Source organism: Xiphophorus hellerii, chromosome 7, assembly GCF_003331165.1.
Source record: "Xiphophorus hellerii strain 12219 chromosome 7, Xiphophorus_hellerii-4.1, whole genome shotgun sequence".
In the NCBI taxonomy this organism is placed as follows: domain Eukaryota; kingdom Metazoa; phylum Chordata; class Actinopteri; order Cyprinodontiformes; family Poeciliidae; genus Xiphophorus; species Xiphophorus hellerii.
In genome coordinates this window covers 21,593,672-21,612,560 of record NC_045678.1, presented here as the reverse complement: position 1 = coordinate 21,612,560, position 18,889 = coordinate 21,593,672, and the positions used below count along the sequence as shown (strand labels likewise).

Genomic DNA, 18,889 nt, shown 5'->3' with positions numbered 1-18,889 from the left:
AAATGATTATGGGGGGAATAGCACCTCATCACTGTTACATATGATGCACAGTACTGTTTCTTTTTTAAGCTCCTTGGAAACATATTGAGGTGCACAAAGCAATAGACTGATGAAATACTGAACTCGTATACAAAACAAAGATAAGTTGCACTTTTACAACATAATAGGACACGTACCAATAAGTATGTGACATGATAAACAGCAATATTTGCTAACCCAGGTTTTTCCATGTTTTCTTTCGGGTTAGAAATTTCCTTTGTTTTGATTGCTCCCATGAGTAAAGCTTTCCAAATTTATAGTTCAATATCCCATAAATTTTCATCATTACATAATGCTTCCCTGATAAAAGATTCAATTTAAGACATTTTTACATGTCTTTACTAGACTGAATAAAGTGTGGAGTGTGCTTCATATGTGTGCTCTCCACATCAATTACATTAGCTGTTTACTGCCTTGTGAAATAATGTAATCACTTCCCTGTCTTTGTCATCACCTGTCCATGGGTAACTGGATATAAAATGACTTATTATCGGTTCTGGTTTCTGTTTCTAACCCAGAGAACCAGGAATACTCAGTTGTCTTTCCCTATCTCCATAAGAAAACCTCAACCCCCAACATGACTGCTGTTGTTCTGTGCATACAAAATGAAACTGAAATGAACTGAACTCTAATATAAGCTATGAGCAATGATACATCACGAGGCTTTTGGCAGTAATTACATAAAGAAAGGCTTACTCTCCACTTCCCTGTTTGTGGCACAGGGAAGTGGATATTGTGGGTTAATTATATATCCATAAGGATTTCATGCAGAAAGAAACTCAATTTAATGGCTAACTAAGAATTATTAAGCATAATTATGCCACAACAGATTATAATTAATGTTAATCCACAATCTGTCCAAAACACTTAAGCATCAATTTTGCAGTTATTAATGAGGATGCTTGCATTGTCATTTTTAATCTAATTTCCTTCATATGTTCTTTTTGAATGAGTTGACACTGCAGTCAGTTAAATGTAGAGAAGCTTTATATTCTTATATTCCTTTGGTGAAAGTTGCTGTCTTCTTATGCCAATTATGTCAAAGAGTGATTGAAACAAGCAGACGCTGCCCCAACATTACTGGGGTGAGGTGTTTATTTAGATTCTTTTTTTCTTTCTTTGCAAAACAACAACTGAAACATCCTTAATGAAATACGTTCCATGGCTGAGCAACTAAAGAATTATATTTCATACTTTTATTAACTTTCTCAGCATTTTAAATAAATACATTTCACTGAATAATCAAACATATTCAGGGAATGAGTCAATTATGCACAATTGCAATCAAATAATGTCCTCCATGCATTTCCAATGTCCTCTACCAATATTCCCTTCACCCACATTGTTGATGGTGTCTATTTTTTTCCCAGTGAAATCACTGATTCTTGCCTGTGATAGTGCAAAATTAATCAATATTGAAGATACGAGGTTCTTTGGGTAGATACCCAGCAGACTTTGCATCACTCCCACAATATCCAAAATGGTACAAACTACCATCTTTCAGCATCTCTGAAAATTTGGGGCAGCCTCAGTGAAACAAGGTGCTGTTGCCTTCTGAACAATAAAAAAACATATCTGCAGTGTCGTGGCAACATTTGTTCAACTTTTCAGATGTACTGTACGTTCGAAATAACCACTTATATTGAAATATTCTCAGTGTTGTATTAATCGATTGTTTCTGAGCTTTTAAGTATTTTAAACCAATAAAATGTTTGCTTGAGGAAAGATGTTTATGACCCAGAGTAATTATGCTAACGTCTGGTCCCCACCATCAGATCTAAACCAGAAAACATGGGCTTGGTTTGAAAATACATCTTTCATTTTATCCTTATATGAACAACTAGGTATGTGTGAGTCATTTATCTAGAGGAAATGGCAGCATGCTGTTTTATGGTAAGAAAACAACATGGTGGGGTCAGTGTGATGCTCTTGGCAATATTCTGCTAACCAAATTTAGGTTGTGCCTCTTATTCACATCCTTATGTGATTTCTCTTAGCCGAAGAGTAATTTGGCCATATTGTAAATTAATGGATAATCTGTCCAAATATCTTTCATGAGCATCAGTTTAAGCCAAACCTTTTTTCATGCAGGCTATAATTATAAAAAAGGGTTGTTTTTTTTTCAAAATTTTCATAAAATAATAAATAATCCACAGATAGCAATAATTTTTTACTATATTTTATACTAGGCTTAAAATAAGACAAATGTCATAGACAAAATAGAAAATATATCCAAGGAAATGTTATGTCCTCTGAAATGATGGGAACATGGGGACATACCAGTGTGTGTTTCACATATGGATCTGAGAATGTCTCAAAAGTTCAGACTTTGCTTGAGGCTGGCAGTCTCATTCTGAGCATATTCAGGCTGACAGATTCTCGATGAGACGGTGCAAAGAGACGGAGAGCGAGTGGCACAATGATATGTTTATTGAGAGACTTTGGATAATAGAAAAAATAGGGGTGGCTGCTGCTGGAATGTTACAACCGTAGACAGGAAACATGGACATCAATTCCCTTAACTAAACAAACACTTACTCACGCATACCGGCACACGTAACCAAACAGTCTCCATCCGAACGCTCTTGAGAGAAAAAACTTACGGCAATGCACGGGACAAGACGTTATCATAGTTACTACTAGTTCAGTTCTACATGAGAAAATTCACAGTCACATAAGAGGGAGCTCTTTTTTTCTTAGGCACAGAAAAAGCAATAATATGTGCATCTCAACAACAGCAAAAATTATGAGAAAAGTAAAACACATTTTCTTAAAACCTCAAAGGGCCGAGATGAACTGAGTTTTTACCATGACTGTGGTGGGAAATTTTTTTTGTTCAGTCTCAAAAATGCAAGCCTGGACTTAGAACAAGTACAAGGTTTCCATGCTTTAAGTGAACAGAGAGAACAAACATATTTTCTTATACTTTATTTGTCCCAAAGTAAGGACTCAGTTCATCTGGCTCCCCTTTAATACTCAGCTCTTCATATACATATACACATTTAGGATTTTGCAAAACATGGGACTAGAACATTTAATATAAATGTAATCCCAGGTCAGTCAAAGGAATGGCTATTAAAGCATTTTCAATCTACACACACCTCCACTGGTCTCCTCCAGTGGTTTAAATAATCAAAGACATGTTAATCACGTAGACGAAACGACTGACAAATACTTACTGGAGCCGTTTTAGCTCCATTTCTAAATTTGCAGTTTAAGTTCAGACAGTTCACTTGCTTGTTCATGTCTCTGTCAAACGCTCACTCTTTGGATAACCTTGTGCTCAGATAAAAGAGTCCGAAGCGCTCTTGGTCCCCTCCGCCTCATTCCTCTCTCATTTAAATACACCTAGTTCAGCAGCTGGACTGAGAAAAACTAGATAGCTCTTTGACAGGATGTAGCACACATTTGTAGCCTTGCACTCTGTAGAAGAGCAGAGCTGAGTTGTAAGCTGGTGTTTTTTCATTTGTGTCACAGGAAGCAAGCACATTTGTTTCAGTGGGAATATGTGTGTTATTTACTCCAGTAGCCTAAGGGAGTCAGAATCAAACAAGGAAGCATTGAGGCGAACAGTTTCCGAGTATTGTGTGACAACACTGAGAAGGCAGAAAACAAAATTCATCCAAACACTGAGAAATATTGCTGGCATTGAGTAGTCAGTCCTCACACAATTATTAACCTACAAAAAAAACATCTAATGATTTGCTTGCTTCAGAATTGAATTACTGATGTCTTGAAGCAATGACACAAAACTGTTGTGACTGGTCAAGGTGGAGATAACTCATTTACTGGACTTCTGGTGCATTTGTATATCCAAATCAAATTATTAATAAATCATATTTGGACTTGGAGAAATTGCAAACACATCATAACTCAACATTTTGTTGTATTTGCAAAGAAACCTACGAACATAGCAAAGCAAAGGGTCTGAAAGTCTGCTCAAGTGTTTCGCAACAGCCTGTTCTCTTAAACTTCTCACAAATATCAAAGCAGGACAAATGTTGTCTTTGATTAAAGTCAACCTTCAAGACTGTGTTTTTTTTAACTAACAGAAATATTCTGTGCCAAATGTATCTTTCTTGTAAGCAAGTAAAAACTATAACAGAGTTTTCTTTCAGCCAGCTGACCAGCAACTTTCGTGCTTGAGGGAGTTCCTTTGTTCTATTAATTGGAGGAAAACCCTGGTGCTCCTTGATTCCATCTGATCTCCTGTTCAGATGGATTTGAAACAATATATTTTTTAAATGATTGGATAGCAGTGCATACTAACAGTTATTATAATCACTGGACAAACTATACAGACCTCTCTGTGTGCTACGACTCCTGATCTTCACAATTAAACATTTCTTTACTATGAATCTAAAACTGGACCATCCCTTTTTATGACATCTTGTTTTGTAGAAAGCAGACAATTGCTGACAGACGAAGTTGCAGGATAACTTTGTCGGGTTTAAGTAAAAAAATCTGATAGACTTTTACAAAAACAACAGGCCAGTAAAATGAAGTCCTTCACCTACCTTTAGCTGTCCAAATAAATTAACAGGAAAAGGACAGAGCAGGTTATCTATGCTCTCATTTAGGGAGGAGTAACAGATTCGGTTTGACCTCACAGTTTTCTGGAGGAGACACTGTGAGCTGCATCCCTAAACGGATCCAGACACCTACTTAAGAAAAGGCAAAACCTTTAAATGTAGCTACTCTAAAAAACATAACACTAAAAATCTCTTCATTACACATCTTTGTACATGTAGAGAGAGAAATTTCAAATTATTCATATATTTGGGAACTTCTCTGCGTCTGCCAGCAGCTAAATTAGCTACCACAGTGATAGTATTGCTTTATATACAGCAAATTAAGATAAGAGGTTGACTTCTAAATGGCAAAGACTTTAGCCTAAGAATGTCAATTTGAGATAAACGTTTGATCTTCAATGCTAAAATGCATTAATCACAGTGGAGAGGGCATTATGGCGCATCTTGTGTGAGGGTGTAGCCCTGCATGAGAGACAGCTGTGTTTGTTTGCTGGATAAGCCTTCGCCTGGATGTGCTGCTTCCAGTGTTTTCCGAGTGAGCGTCTGTGTCAGCTCACCAGATAGAGTTATTTTCTCATCATGGAGATTTTTCCATCCCACAATGCACTGGGAGTGGCGCCAAATAAGGAAGCGGCATTAGCTGCAGCTGTGGGGAACCAATCACAGTTTGTGCGCTAGAAAAAAACCAAAACGGAAAAAGTGCTTTCTCTTTTTCCCCTTCCTCCAAGACCGGTTATTGTTTTGTTCCCCATCAACATTTATTGGGCCCATAGGAGTTCATCCTAGACTTCTGTGCATACTGCACACTTGTCCCCGACGCAAAACAGGTACAGATCAAAAAGGAAAACTGATGACTGATTTCTCCTTTTTGTGTCTGAACTGATGGAGAAAAAGGAACATTTGGGAACCCTGGCTTTGCAATATATTATTTTTCAAATGTTCAATCATTCACAGACTGAGGGAGAATTGTTCCAAGTTCAAGTCTGTTGAAAGAGATTCTTCACATATCCTCCTAGATCATTTTTAGGTGCTAAGCAATGTCTTTAAAGTAAGCAAAATCTTGACAACCTGTCTTATTAGACAGTAAGAGCGAATGAGAGAAAAAAATAAAGTGCTTTGAGTGAAAAAGATGGATTTATGTATTGATAACAACAGTAGTTGTTACTTTTCTGTACATCCTAGACTTCAAACATTAATTTTACTAATGTGTACCTTTTCATCATCACTTAACCCAAACATTTGGATCGTTGAAAAAAAAAAGTCTTGTAACTGATAGATTTAGCAATTTTTAGATGGCCAGTTATTAATATCCAAGAACAAATTCACTGATTACTGAAATCTGTTCAGTGGTTCTGCTGAATGACACAAATTTATGTATGTCTGCATATTGTTTGATTAGAAAGAAATATAAATAAAGCAACATAATATAAAGACATATTCTATTCACACTAGCCCTTCATAAGCAGGTCTAATAACAACAGCTTGCCAAACCCTACGCAACCAATCACAGTTCTATCTGTGCAACCAACACCTTCATATAAGATTTGGAAAATAATTTTAAAAAGGGTCAGAAATAATGTAAGCCCAAGTTTAAGGTCTTTATGTGATGCTTTCAAATAGATTTAGTCCTCTTAGTCATCTTTAGAGTCCCATGTTACTGTAATCCCAGCAACTGGAGGCTGATTTCCCATAAACTCAATGGAAGCTGAGGGTCAAATGTAGGCAGGGTTGTCATCTCCCTTCGCCCGTTGGCCCAGTAGCCTCCGCCAGAATCCTCATCCAGGGCTGGTGAAAAAGTAGCTGACAGTACAGTGGCAGCGCCCTCTGCAGGAGTCTATGAAAAATACAAATACATGCAAAATAGTTTGAGATTCCAAGAAGGTATTCTTGCATACATATCTAAAGCAAAAGCATTGACAAAAAAAGAAATAGCATGAAAAGTATTTACTGTGCATGAAAGCAGAACGATTGCTGTCACTGCAGGAAGAAAAGTTAGGCTCAAACAAAGCATGAGTTTGTTCCAGACGTAAGTGCTGGATGTAGTGTTGTTGAAATTTTAAGAAAGATTTACTGTCACCATAAGCATATTTTAAAACGCCTCCTAAGAGCATGAAAACATTGTTCTGTGATAAGCATCATGTACAAGTCATATCGGATCACAGTATGTATAAAATTTCATTTGTTCTTTTGCAGGACTGTATTTGTTCATGTCAAGGGCTTTTACCACCAACAATAGTTTCTGAGAAGAAATGTAAGCCTAAATACAAACATTATTTGGGCTACACGTAATAAAGTGGAATGGAACAAGGAATAAATATTACACATATAAAGGAAGTTGCAACAGGCATAGGAAGACGGGACATTAAAGCAATTCTGCTCTCAATCTAATGATCTTTTGGTTTAGTGCTAATTGATGATCTACAAAAAAGGTTTCTTGTTACCATGGTACTGCAGAAGCAGCTGGTAATGGGAAAAAGAAGAGAGCTCTCTCAAAACCTTCTCAACCTGAGTTTTGCAAAACGTACTGAATGCATTGGTTGCATGTGTAAATCTCAGCTTCCGAATCATCCAGTGTGCAAAGTTGGGGCCATAATGAAGAAATGTTAAGAACTTTATTCTGCTATTAGTCAGCCACAACCAGGTGCTCCTGACAGAATTTTTGGTAACACTTTATTTGATGGGTTGTGAATAAGACTGTCATGACACCGTCATAAACATGACATAACATCTGTCATGAACATGAGTAAGTCTTCATGAATATTTATGACTGTTGTCATAAAGTGTCATTCGGTAAATCATGACACTTTTAATACAAAGTTTGTTTTGACAACCTGACATTAACCAAGAAATCATGATCTGACATAAATTTGTTATAAAAGTATTACTGATTAAACTTTAAAAATTATGTAGCTTTATGTCATTAAAGCTAATGTTTAATCAGTAATACTTTTGTAACAAATTTATGTCAGATCATGATTTCTTGGTTAATGTCATGACAGTCTTATTCACAACCCGTCAAATAAAGTGTTATCAAATTTTTTTAATAGAGTTATCATTCACTTCACAAAGAGGAGGTACTGGAGTTGGTTTTTTGTTCTAATAAAGCACAAGCAATGCACAAAATTAAACAATGTCTTTGTTAGGGATTTGTTTTTCTCCTTAAAAAACATAAATATATATTTTTAGTAAACATGTAACATTTACCCTGAACAGGATCCGAGCAATTAGACTTCGTGCCAAATGTAGGGGTGTGCAGAGATGTTTATATAAAGCCGTATCCACCATGCCCGGATCCACGGCACATGAAACCACTGGGCAACCTTCTCTCTGCATCTCCTGGTGAAGGTGGGAACTGAACAGCACCTGGGCCAGTTTACTGCTACAGTAAGCAGCATGAGGTGAATAATGTTGGCTGAAGAAACAGAAAACACAACAGTACTTTAGACTATAACAATGAGCCTAAATAACTAGTTTAGTTGTGTGTTAATTGAAATCAGTAATCTGAATTATCAATAGTATTCTCTGATTAGCCAGTCTATGTTTTTAGCTTTCAATATGAAAGCTTAGACTGATTTTATAACTTTTATGATATGCATTGTGATATCATTGACAGTTCACATAGCAGAAACCCTAAAATAATCCCTTTTGTTCTTTCAAAAGACTTCAAACTTGACATGGTACTCCCTTTGATCCCCAACAATAAATCTGTCAGGTTTGATGCAGATCAGATAAAAACAAATGATGAAAAAAGAAAACAACTGTCAGGCTACCATTTATTTATCAGAAGGATAAAAGGTTCCTCATATCCACGTTTCCAATAATAATAAAACAACAATTATTCCATATAATGGTATCTTCGTATGCCAACGCCACATTAATGATGAAGCAAAACAGAACGACAGCATGTTTCTAAACAGATCTGTATCTCACATTCATTACAAGCGTAACACAAAAGTACAATAAAAGTCCTGTTAGATCTTTCTTTACGTTACAGATGGTTATCACTATCACAAGTGCTTTGCCTGGAAGACTTCAGAGCCACGAATGAAAGTTAAAGAACATCAGCTATAACCCATGGACATGTTAATGAGCAAAAATAATGAAGAATCTAAGCTGCTAATACTTCCTGACAGCAGTGATAAGAGCTGAGACGATAATGAGACATGTGAAACCATTTTCATCTCATCAATGCCAAAACAAATGGAAACAACTAATGATAATGCAAACACCAAGACATCCGAGTATAACAACATCTAGTATGAAATTGTTTTCTGAATGAGGAAAAAATACCACAATCATTCCTTAAGCAAAAAATATACAATTTTCATGGTCCTTCAAGGCAGATAGATGGTAATTGTTATCCAGGACTTGTAAATGTTGTACCATTTAATTAACATTTGCCCTTTACAATGCTGTTGCTACTACAATAGCACTTAAAACTGAAGCATATAACTTTTATAAAGAATAATGTTTTTTACATATTTGTTGAAACAGTTACCGTGACATGCATGTAATTCAATCTCAGTATAAATACAGATGTTCTGTGAAGGCCTCAGAGGGAAAACAAACACAGCCCATCACCCAGAATGCAACTCTCCCAATCTTACTGAGTTTGAGCAACTCAGCAAAGAAGAATGGGCACAAATTTAAATCTTTACATGTGTTAAACCTGTAGAGACAAACCAAACTGCAATTGCAGAAAAAGGCTGAATGAAAGTGTCCCACTTTTAAGATTTTAATTTATAAAGATTATTTAAAATTTTTCTTTCACTTCGAGATTCTGTATAAAGTTGTGAAGGTCTATCATCAAACAACATTTATCTGTAATGTGACAAAATGTGTAGAAATTTCATGAAAGTGGAAGAAGTGTGTACCAACCAGCTGTTTAAGTCATTCAGTCTGATTTCCCCGATTGAATGAGCTGACGATGAAACATTGACCACACAGGAGACGTGACCAGACTTCCCAGAATCCTTCAGTGCATCCAGGAGGAGCCAGGTCAACAGAAAGTGGCCTAGGTAGTTCACACCAAAGTGCTGCTCAAACCCATCCTCAGTTCGGCCCTCGGGAACCAGCATCACACCGGCTTAAGATAAACAAAAGTCAACATATCTGTTATTAGTAGCTTTGTATGCGAAACCCCCTGCCCCTCAAATCCAATCATAATAAACACAGCTCTCAACTTTTTATTAGATTTGGAGGAACGCTTGAACGGAGGAAAATACTCCAGATTCTGCTTGGGGGAACACATCTGACTTTACACTGCTGTGCTGGTGTTCAGTCTAATGCTACAGATTCTTGTTTACTGCATTATAAGGGTTTTTCTCTCATCGTTCATTCAAAGTACTTAAAAAAAGAAAGCTTTGTTAGGATGACAGACCTTCAAAACAACTTTCAAACTTGTAAACCGACTTCCAGCTATCTCACAAGGAACATCAACTTCAAGTTAATAGGATCTGATAGCAATTTTACAGCTAGAACTTGTCATGTGTGAGGGCCTGGTGACCAAGCAGCGGTGTACCTCATGTCTCAGCCATTGAAATTGAACTTGTTGTGAAAAATATTTCTTGTTTAGGAGCAATCAAAATGACAAACAAGAAGGGACTGCTTGTGACACGTTGATTTAGTCGTTAGCTTTCTGTCGTCACTGCCACCTCTTGTTCCGATCAGAAATTCTTTATGCTATGAGCAATCACACTTTCTGACTAACCTGACAGTGATTTAAAATGTCAACAGCACAGACATTGTGTTGAGCCCGGAAACGACAAGGGTGACAGACACTGGCAACCTTCCCAAAAACTGACTGCCTCCTCTGCGTACCAAGAAAGGGCCTTTGGATACAACAACCATTCACAGCAAAACTCAAAGAAAGAGAATTGTGTGCTGCTCCCTTGCATATGCTGCACCAATGAACCCTATCTATCACGGGTAAACAACCACTTAATTTAATATGAGGTCTGTGCGCCATCAGTCACCCAGAGTCTCACATCGTCTCTCCCTCCAATTTCATATGAAAAACTCTTGGGATAGACATGATTTAGAGAAATTGTTGAAATTTATGTCATAGACACTTGTCTGCATGCCTAAACAGACCATTTTAGTCCTGGCACAGAGAAGCAACCAACTGCAATAAGTGATTACTTACAGGAAGCTACAAGACCTTGGCAAGTTTGAAATAAGATAATGGGACTTTTAGCATCAATTAATCATTCATTCATGTCAGTGGAATTTCATTTCCAAAGCTATTTGTAATTTTGACCTAAAGACAATCAGGGAAATCTCATTATAAATTAAAACCTGAGACTTTTTTTAAAGCTCCTGTACTTCTCACATTACTGCTAGAAAAGCCCAGCTCAGACTAAACTTTAATGTCTCAAAGTTTAGCGATGACATTCATGACGAACAGAGGAAGGTACAGAAAACACAACAAAACTGAATAATTTAGTAACTTAAATGTTAATATTATGTGTCATATCTGCCTCTAAAGTAGAGTTTAATGAAGAGGAAAAAGGTGCTTGAGTTCAATTTCTATGTATATATGTAAAATGTTTCTCTAAACGGTGCAACTGAGATTTGAATCCTCTGCACAGAATTTAAATTCTGACACTGTTGACAGCATTAAAACTACACTGCAGTGCTGAGGATTTAAAACTTGTGCTGAATACATAAAGTAATGCACATGCAGAGCCTTGCATAGGTATTAATACTGCTTTAACTTTTTCCACACTTCGCCATGTTACGAACACAAACCTCATTGAATTTTAATGGAATTTTAACTGTCCACAAACAAGCAGCGCAAGATTATGAAGTCGGGAGAAAGTTAAATTATTATAATTTTTTTTTGGCTACTAAAAATAAATAAATAAATAAAAATCTAAAGGACTGGACCTGCATTTTCAGTTTTGCTGCAATTACAGCAGCATAGCTTTTGAAATATAGCCAACAGCTTTAAACCTCAGAGTGAAAGATCTAAATATCGTTGCAAAAAAGTTCAAGCTCTGTCAGATTAGGAGGAGCATTCATGAGTATTAAGTTTTTGTATCAGACGCTCAATTTTATTTTAGTCTAGATCATTCTAGCCCATACATATGCTTTGAACTAAACCAATCCAACGTAGTTCTGGCTGAATGTTTTCATAGTTGTACTCCTTGGAGGTAAACATCCAGCACTGTTTCTCTTCCAGAAAACTATCCACCATGGTTCACCCTGACAGAGAGCATTTTCACATGTTTATCTCTTTCTTTCATTTCATACCCATAAAATACTATGTGCTAATCTATCACATAAAGCCCATAAAATTGCATTGAATTTTGTGGTTGTAATGTGACATAATGTGAAAAAGGTCAAAACAGGTATGAATATGTTTGCAAGGAACTTCATGTAATCACTACTCCAAAAAATAAGACTATATGTTTCTTACCTACCATTATTTACCAAAATATTGAGTGGCAGGTTCCTCTTCTTGAAGCTGTCAGCAAATTGTTGGATTGACTGCAATGAAGCAAGGTCCAATTTCTCAAACTCCACTGGAATGGACAGAAACATGCATACACACGCACGCACGCACGCACGCACACACACGCACACCCCCACAAGTGATTGTAAATGGATTATTCCTGCAAGCACTTTTGCCAGACATCAAAGAGTGTATTAATCATCTCTTATAGTGGGCTCTCCCACTGCTATGTCTTAGTCCATCATTTCATATCTTAAATTACTAATTTTGTCAGAACCCATCATAGCTTAAGACTTTGCTATGTGAGCTTTAGTGCATGATAAGATAGAGGTAAGAGAGCCCTACAAAGGAGCCAAGATGGCTCTGCGTTTTGGTGAGGATTTATCTTTGAACAGGGTTCCTGCACATTTGTCATGACAAATTCATTTCTGAAACGGAAAGTAGAAAAGTTAACCATGAATTTACTGCAAGTGCTGAGTTCATGTTTTAAGTTCTTAGATACCTCTGAAAACTACGGATAGGTTCAGCAAGAGCAAGCAAGAAAGACAGCATGAAAGAAACGAAAGCAAGAAAGTATAGAAATAAAGTGAATGAGAAAAAATGAAGCAAAAACAAGTTCTTGCTTTATTTGGACAACAGGAAGGAAATTAATGAAGGAAAAGAATAAAGTATAGACTTAATGACTTTAGGGAATTATTTTCATAATTATTAAACACCTAAGGTGTTAAAAAATTAAATGACACCTCTGGACGCAATTTAAATGATTACAAGTCATCAGTCGCAAAAAGTTTTCCGCATAGTTGCATTAAATGAATAATTGGTTTAACAATGTAACGTAACCTTAGGTTTGAAGTTTGTTTTCCCCTCAGAGAATATTAAACTACAAAAGATTAAAGGAAACAGATATTTCTGGTTTTGCAAGAAAACAAAAGAAGTCTCTGCATTCTGAAAACTTATCTTTTTGGAGAATTGGAGATTTAAAATGGGTCACAAAACTACTACAGTTTTTCCAAAATCAAAATAAGGAGAAAAAGCAGAAATAAAACATTACACCCCCAGAACAATGTAGGCTATAGTATCTTCAAATTTTATTGAGCTCTGGTTTCTGTTTTGTTCTTCATTTACTATTTCAATAAATGAAAACATTGATGGGCAATAGTGTTTTTCTCCAACAGCTCTCTAGCAGCAAAATGCCCCTTCCGTTGCGGTCATGAATGCAGAGACATTTCGAATCTCCAGCAGTAAATTGAAAACTCATCTCATGAAGAAATGGTTTAGATTCTCCCTCCACGCTCCATCCACCTCTAAATTTATTACAGAGTTAAATTTCATGTATTACAAGCACAACAATAAGAACTATGTTGTATCTTTTTGGTTCTCTTTTCTACTGAAGCTGATAGATTTATACAAACACTTAAAATGGCTGTTGAAATGCATCATGAAAATATGTCATGCGCTGCCTCTTAAATTGCTTCATAATTTGCACGATAACATGACAGTGAAATATAATATATACCACACAGTTTTAGAAAGAATACTGCCTCATTATTGTAAAAAATGTTAAAGAGAGGAACTTACAGTTCATTTGGTTTGATAAGTATACCTCAAAAAACATAAATTCTTCAAAATATTCAAAGAGTAGGAGCAGTTTTATTATCAAGCCCACTTTCAAGGCTTTAATCCAAACCTTTATGAATAAAAAAAAACTCCTTTATTTCCCAAACCTGAATAAATAAAGGTCTTGGCCTAATCTTGTTTTCTTTTTTTTTGCTTTCTCTCAAAAACAACATAAACAAACAGGTCAGGACTTTCTAACAGAAGGCAATAATATATTATTCCTCCGTATAGCCCGTGTATGTCTGAAGAGGTTCACTTATAATGGACAAAGACAGAAAGAGGACTAAGAGGGAAACAGAGGAGAGGAGATTTGATGGGACTGATAAAAAAAGGCTGCAGAGTGCGGCTGTCCATGATCAAGATCTGATAGCAGACTTATCTCCAGGCCTTGCCATTCACCTCTTTCTGACTTTACGTGTGAGACAGAGAGATTGAAAGGGCGTACAAAGAACATAATGAAAAATGAGAGTGTTTGTGTTTGAATGGCTTTGAGCAAGTATTTGATTCCTTTTGGGGATGCATTTGCCTTTCCAGAAAGTAGGGAAATTTCTATATGTCTCTGTGAATGCATAATTAATCATGTGTTTGAATGATATTGTCAGCACATCATGAACTTTAGGAAAAATACAATAGTTTTATAGTATCGTATAGTATAGTATAAAGTGTAAAGAAAGATGTATTTATTCCATGATCTGCCTTCATTCACAAGCTTTTGTCCACCTGTGGACAGATACAATAGAGGTTGAAAGAAAATGTCTATATCCTACTCAGTCTATTGTAAAGAAATCTGTTGTTCAATCTATGGTTGCTCAGAGTCGTCTTACTTTGATAAGCGGCCATAATATACCATATTTCATTACACCTAGTCCAGAGATCAGAGATTTGAACAGGTTCATAACTATATGATTTAATAAAACAGCCAAGGTTATCTTAATTGGCAATGACATGGTCACACACTGAAACAGTTACACAGTGAAATAATGGGTACACCTTTAAAATTAACAACCAATAGCAGTAAAAACTGACCCATCTTTATTTGACTGGTGACAGAAAAGCTGCCGGGGGAGCAAGTTAAACAACTAGCAAACAAAATCTGCCGTAAGACAGTCTTCAGGTAAATTTTTTTTAAGCTCAGAGATTTTTTTTACTTCCCCCAGAAAACAATTCCTAAATTTAAGAAGTCAGCAGATATGTTGTCAATCTAAACAGACTTGAGCTGAATAAACCAATCAGCGCAGAGAAACCTGCACCGATTGGAATTTTGTGACCGATTCTGATCTCGAGTTCTTATAAAGCGTTTCCCTGATACCAAAACAACTCAAATTCAACAATCAGAGGTATAACAAGAGAACTAATAAAAGATTTACTATTATTTTAAAACAAAGACAAATTGACCACATCAATCTGCACACTGTTTGCATAGCAAAAACGGCATTCTCCATCTGTACATTCTGTAGAATGTAGAGCAATGCTCTGGGAAAGAGACTGAAAGCCCAAAGGATAAAACTGAGCATGTTTACTGAACTCTGATAAGCCTTCCTGCTATCTACTAAAAGTCTTGATCTCTTGCAATCTAAGAGCCTGAACAAAATGCAAATAGTATCTCTTTAGAAAACCTTGCTTAGAGTGGAAGTAGGTAACTTTTGAATTTTCTTCCCACTGTAACAGCTTCCAGCTCAGTTACATTGTATGATGTGTTAAGTGATCAAGAAAAACTGAAAAAGATCAAATTTTTGATTTGTTGGATGTTAAATACACTCAGAGTACAAAACATTTTGGAAGTTATGCTGAGAAATATATTTCATCTTGCAGCTGAAGGTTTTATGAACAATGTTTTCATCTTCAGAACTTCAAATAAAAATTAAAAAAAACCTCAGTAATTTTTATGAAGCCAAACCAACAGCTTTGTTTGGAGGGCAGGGTTTTTCAACCTTAGCTAAGACCTGGTCTACCATCATATTTTCATGTTGTCTCTGCAACAAAAATAACTTTGGTTATCGGATGCTCTTTGTGTCACTTATGGAAGAGAAAACAGTTCCAAGTTTAACCTTTTTTTTTTCATTTGGCACACAATATATGTACATAAATAGTTAAGCAGTACCACATCAAACAGAAAAAAAATAAGGGCAACTCATAAAACTAACAATATTTTAGTCTCGGTTTAACAATTCAGATATAAAGGACGGATGTTTTGATAGAGAAAAAGTAAGATAAGTCGCTTCAATTTTCAACATTTCATAAATTATGTAGAGAAAGTACCATTCATTTAATCAAATAAAATAATGAATAAACACTCTTTAAAGTGATATCCAACGAAATGATGAACTTGAAAGAACACACAGATACAAAAAATTTAGGTAAGTGCTCACAAGGTTCGCCAGTGTGGAAAGATATTTTTTAGAATGTTGTAATCATGTTATTTTTTAACACTAATGGCTAGTTTAGTCTTAAAAATATAACCATTTCTTATCTGTGGTAACCCAGGTTTAAGTAAAACCTGGTTGACCCGAACAAAGGCAAGGTTTCCAGCAGTGTGAGAAACAAAAATTGCAAAATGTTCCTAAATTATTCAAGCCCGGTTTTCAAGCCTGGATAAACAGGACTTTCCACCATATTTAAAAAAGCAAGTTCTGCTGAACACCTATTTTTATCATAGAAACCATAAAGTACCACCACTATTTTGAAAATCAAGAAATTAACACGTGGTCAGAAAGAGGTGATGATATAATTTGTAAAAAGCAGAGTAGTTAGAATAAAGAAATGACAGGAGTGCATCTAGTTTCTCATAAATCCCCGTTTCCACCTGGCTTTAACATGCTAGCCTTCCGACTCAGACCACAGTAGATATGATTAAGCAGGATTACACCTAAATCTGATATTAAAATGCATTGCTGTTAAACACATTAAAATCCTCCCCTGGCTGCCAAGAGACCAGAGACACTGCATTACTCACTAAAGGTGTCGGTAAACATCCCTGTGAGAACGGGATGATTTCGCTTTATCCTCTGACCTGATTTAGTGATTGATTTTTGGCCTTAAAATAACACGGTTTGACCTGGACGAAGGCAGTAAGATTTGTCATTTAATTACAAATCTGAAAACTACCACTTGATTCAAGAGCAAAAAATGCACAATGAATGAACCGGTACCTCTGAACAAGCTCTTGGAGACAGCAATATAAATAGATTCACTTTGAGCTGTCTGATAAAACAGTGGAATCCAAGAATATTAGCTCTGGGCAGCATGCCAGTGTCAGCTCCTCCACAGATGTTCTTTATTCAGCTGCTGTAAGGGAGAGGAGGCTGGCTGGTGTTCAGTCAACTCCAGTCTGTACCATTCATGTGATGCTGCAACCATCAGAGTAAAGACAGCTGCAAATTCAAACATGTATATACTTTCTTAATCATAAAAACATCAAAATAAAAGAAGCGTTTATCAGTCATGCATATATTTTCTCTTCACCTTTTCATCAGAGCTTGACGAAAACAACAACAAAAAAAAAACCCGGCCATTTTGGAGTTAGGTGAAAGATGAAAGAAATTTAATGCATGTTAACCACACACACTTACACAGCTTGCCTTGCTTCACGCTCTTAATTTAGGTCTATGGTTTGAGGCACATTGTGCTACTTTCAATGCACCGTGACTGAAGTTAGTGGACAGTCAGAATTGCCTGCAGCAAATATACAGAAACGGCCGGTGTGTTTATGTACATGTTCATAATTTAAGGTAAAATGCCCTAACTTCATGGACTAGCACTCAATTGTGGTCTAACGTCATTATCATACACCCGTAGGACTGTTTTTAGGTTTTCTGGGGACAAAGGCTGTTTTTAAAGCAGGCGCTACACTGAAAACAGAGGCCAGGTGGAGCAAAGAGGTTATACTTCTGCTTTGAAAAATACCTGAAATCTACCCTGAATGAAAAAATAAATATTTAAAGCATTACTTGATGTGCTTTGGAAAAGCATTAATATCCCTTTACTTTTTTATATGTATACATTTTGTTGCTTTCACACCACAAACTTTAATGTGTTTTGCTGGGGTTTTATGTGATAGGCCAATAAAAATCTATTCTACACGATTCCGCTCCCTTGAACCATTACATTCAAGAACCCGGGTCACAAACCTTTTCGCAACTGAGAACTACTTCATGGGTACCAAGTAATACAGAGGGCTACCAGAGTGATACACAAAATTTCTTTGTAATTACATAACTTATTAATTAATGATTCATCTATCCTTGGAACAGCTCCAAAGGCAATTCATATGGTCTTCAGGGGCAGCCTGGAGGCCAAAGGCATTGTGTTAGTGACCCCTGTTCTGGAACAATGTTTAAATATAATTACATTTGGTGTTTACTTCTGCATATTTGAGATATGCAGAATATATACGTATATTATTTTTTCACATCCTTCTTCACAAAACAACTCAAGCTCAGATCAGATCAATTTCCTGATTTTTGTTTTGCTAATGTACCTGAATATGGTCTTAAAGTAACTTTTGTGGCATTGGGCTGCTTTTTGAGTGTAACATAAGGTTAGCATTACACCGATTTATCATTTTTGATCCCATCTTGGAGTCTCAGTGGACATTTCATCTCTTGGCAGTTGAGATGGGGCCCATCCTCTCCTGTCATTTGTACATTTTTGCTGTAAAAATAAAAACACTACACCTATGTGAGCTCGCCCTCCCATGTGGACCAACTTCCATAAGAGAGGTACTTTAGCTTATTCTTAGAGGAAATTGTTGGCTGCCTGGAAACCACCGAGATGACTTCAGATGATTGTAAAACATGTAACCGCTTCTTTAGACTTCAACTTGAGAATATAAATTTTTAGTTTTTGACACAGATTCTCAATTGGAACTAGGTCTGGACTTTGACTAGGCTGCCCAAACAGATAAGCATGCCTGTACCTAAACCATTCCATCATAGCTCTGTCTGTATGTTTACATTTATTGTCCTGCTAAAACGTTAACTTCTGCTCTGGTCTCAGGATTTTATCAGCCTCTCCCAGATTTTCTTCTAAGACTGTCCTGTATTTATCTACAACTTCAGATCAACTCTGTCCAGCTTCTCTGTCCCTCCACACACCATGACGCTACCACCATAATGTTTCACCATTGGGACAATGCACATGGTTATGCATTGTTAATTTTCACACAAGAGCACCTTTTTAAAAAAAAAAAATGTTTGTTGTGTCCAACAAATAACTTGTGGCAACAGAAACTTAGGATATCTTCAAC

The 18,889-nt window shown here is 36.3% G+C and overlaps 1 protein-coding gene across 3 annotated transcripts in view; it reads right to left on the bottom strand.

Moving 5' to 3' along the window:
- Positions 1 to 2,446: 2,446 nt before the first annotated feature.
- The window catches only part of LOC116723141 (dehydrogenase/reductase SDR family member on chromosome X-like), a 40,033-nt gene continuing 23,590 nt past the window's right edge, over positions 2,447 to 18,889 (bottom strand). For 2 of the 3 annotated variants that reach the window (XM_032567792.1, XM_032567794.1), the window contains 4 exons: positions 11,996 to 12,097; positions 9,450 to 9,657; positions 7,776 to 7,983; positions 2,447 to 6,405 (listed from right to left, as the gene is read on the bottom strand). In XM_032567792.1, coding sequence (XP_032423683.1) covers positions 6,226 to 6,405; positions 7,776 to 7,983; positions 9,450 to 9,657; positions 11,996 to 12,097 — 698 coding nt within the window. In that variant the 3' untranslated portion in view covers positions 2,447 to 6,225. The remainder of the gene's footprint in view (positions 6,406 to 7,775; positions 7,984 to 9,449; positions 9,658 to 11,995; positions 12,098 to 18,889) is intronic. The other variant, XM_032567793.1, reaches the window with a different exon arrangement.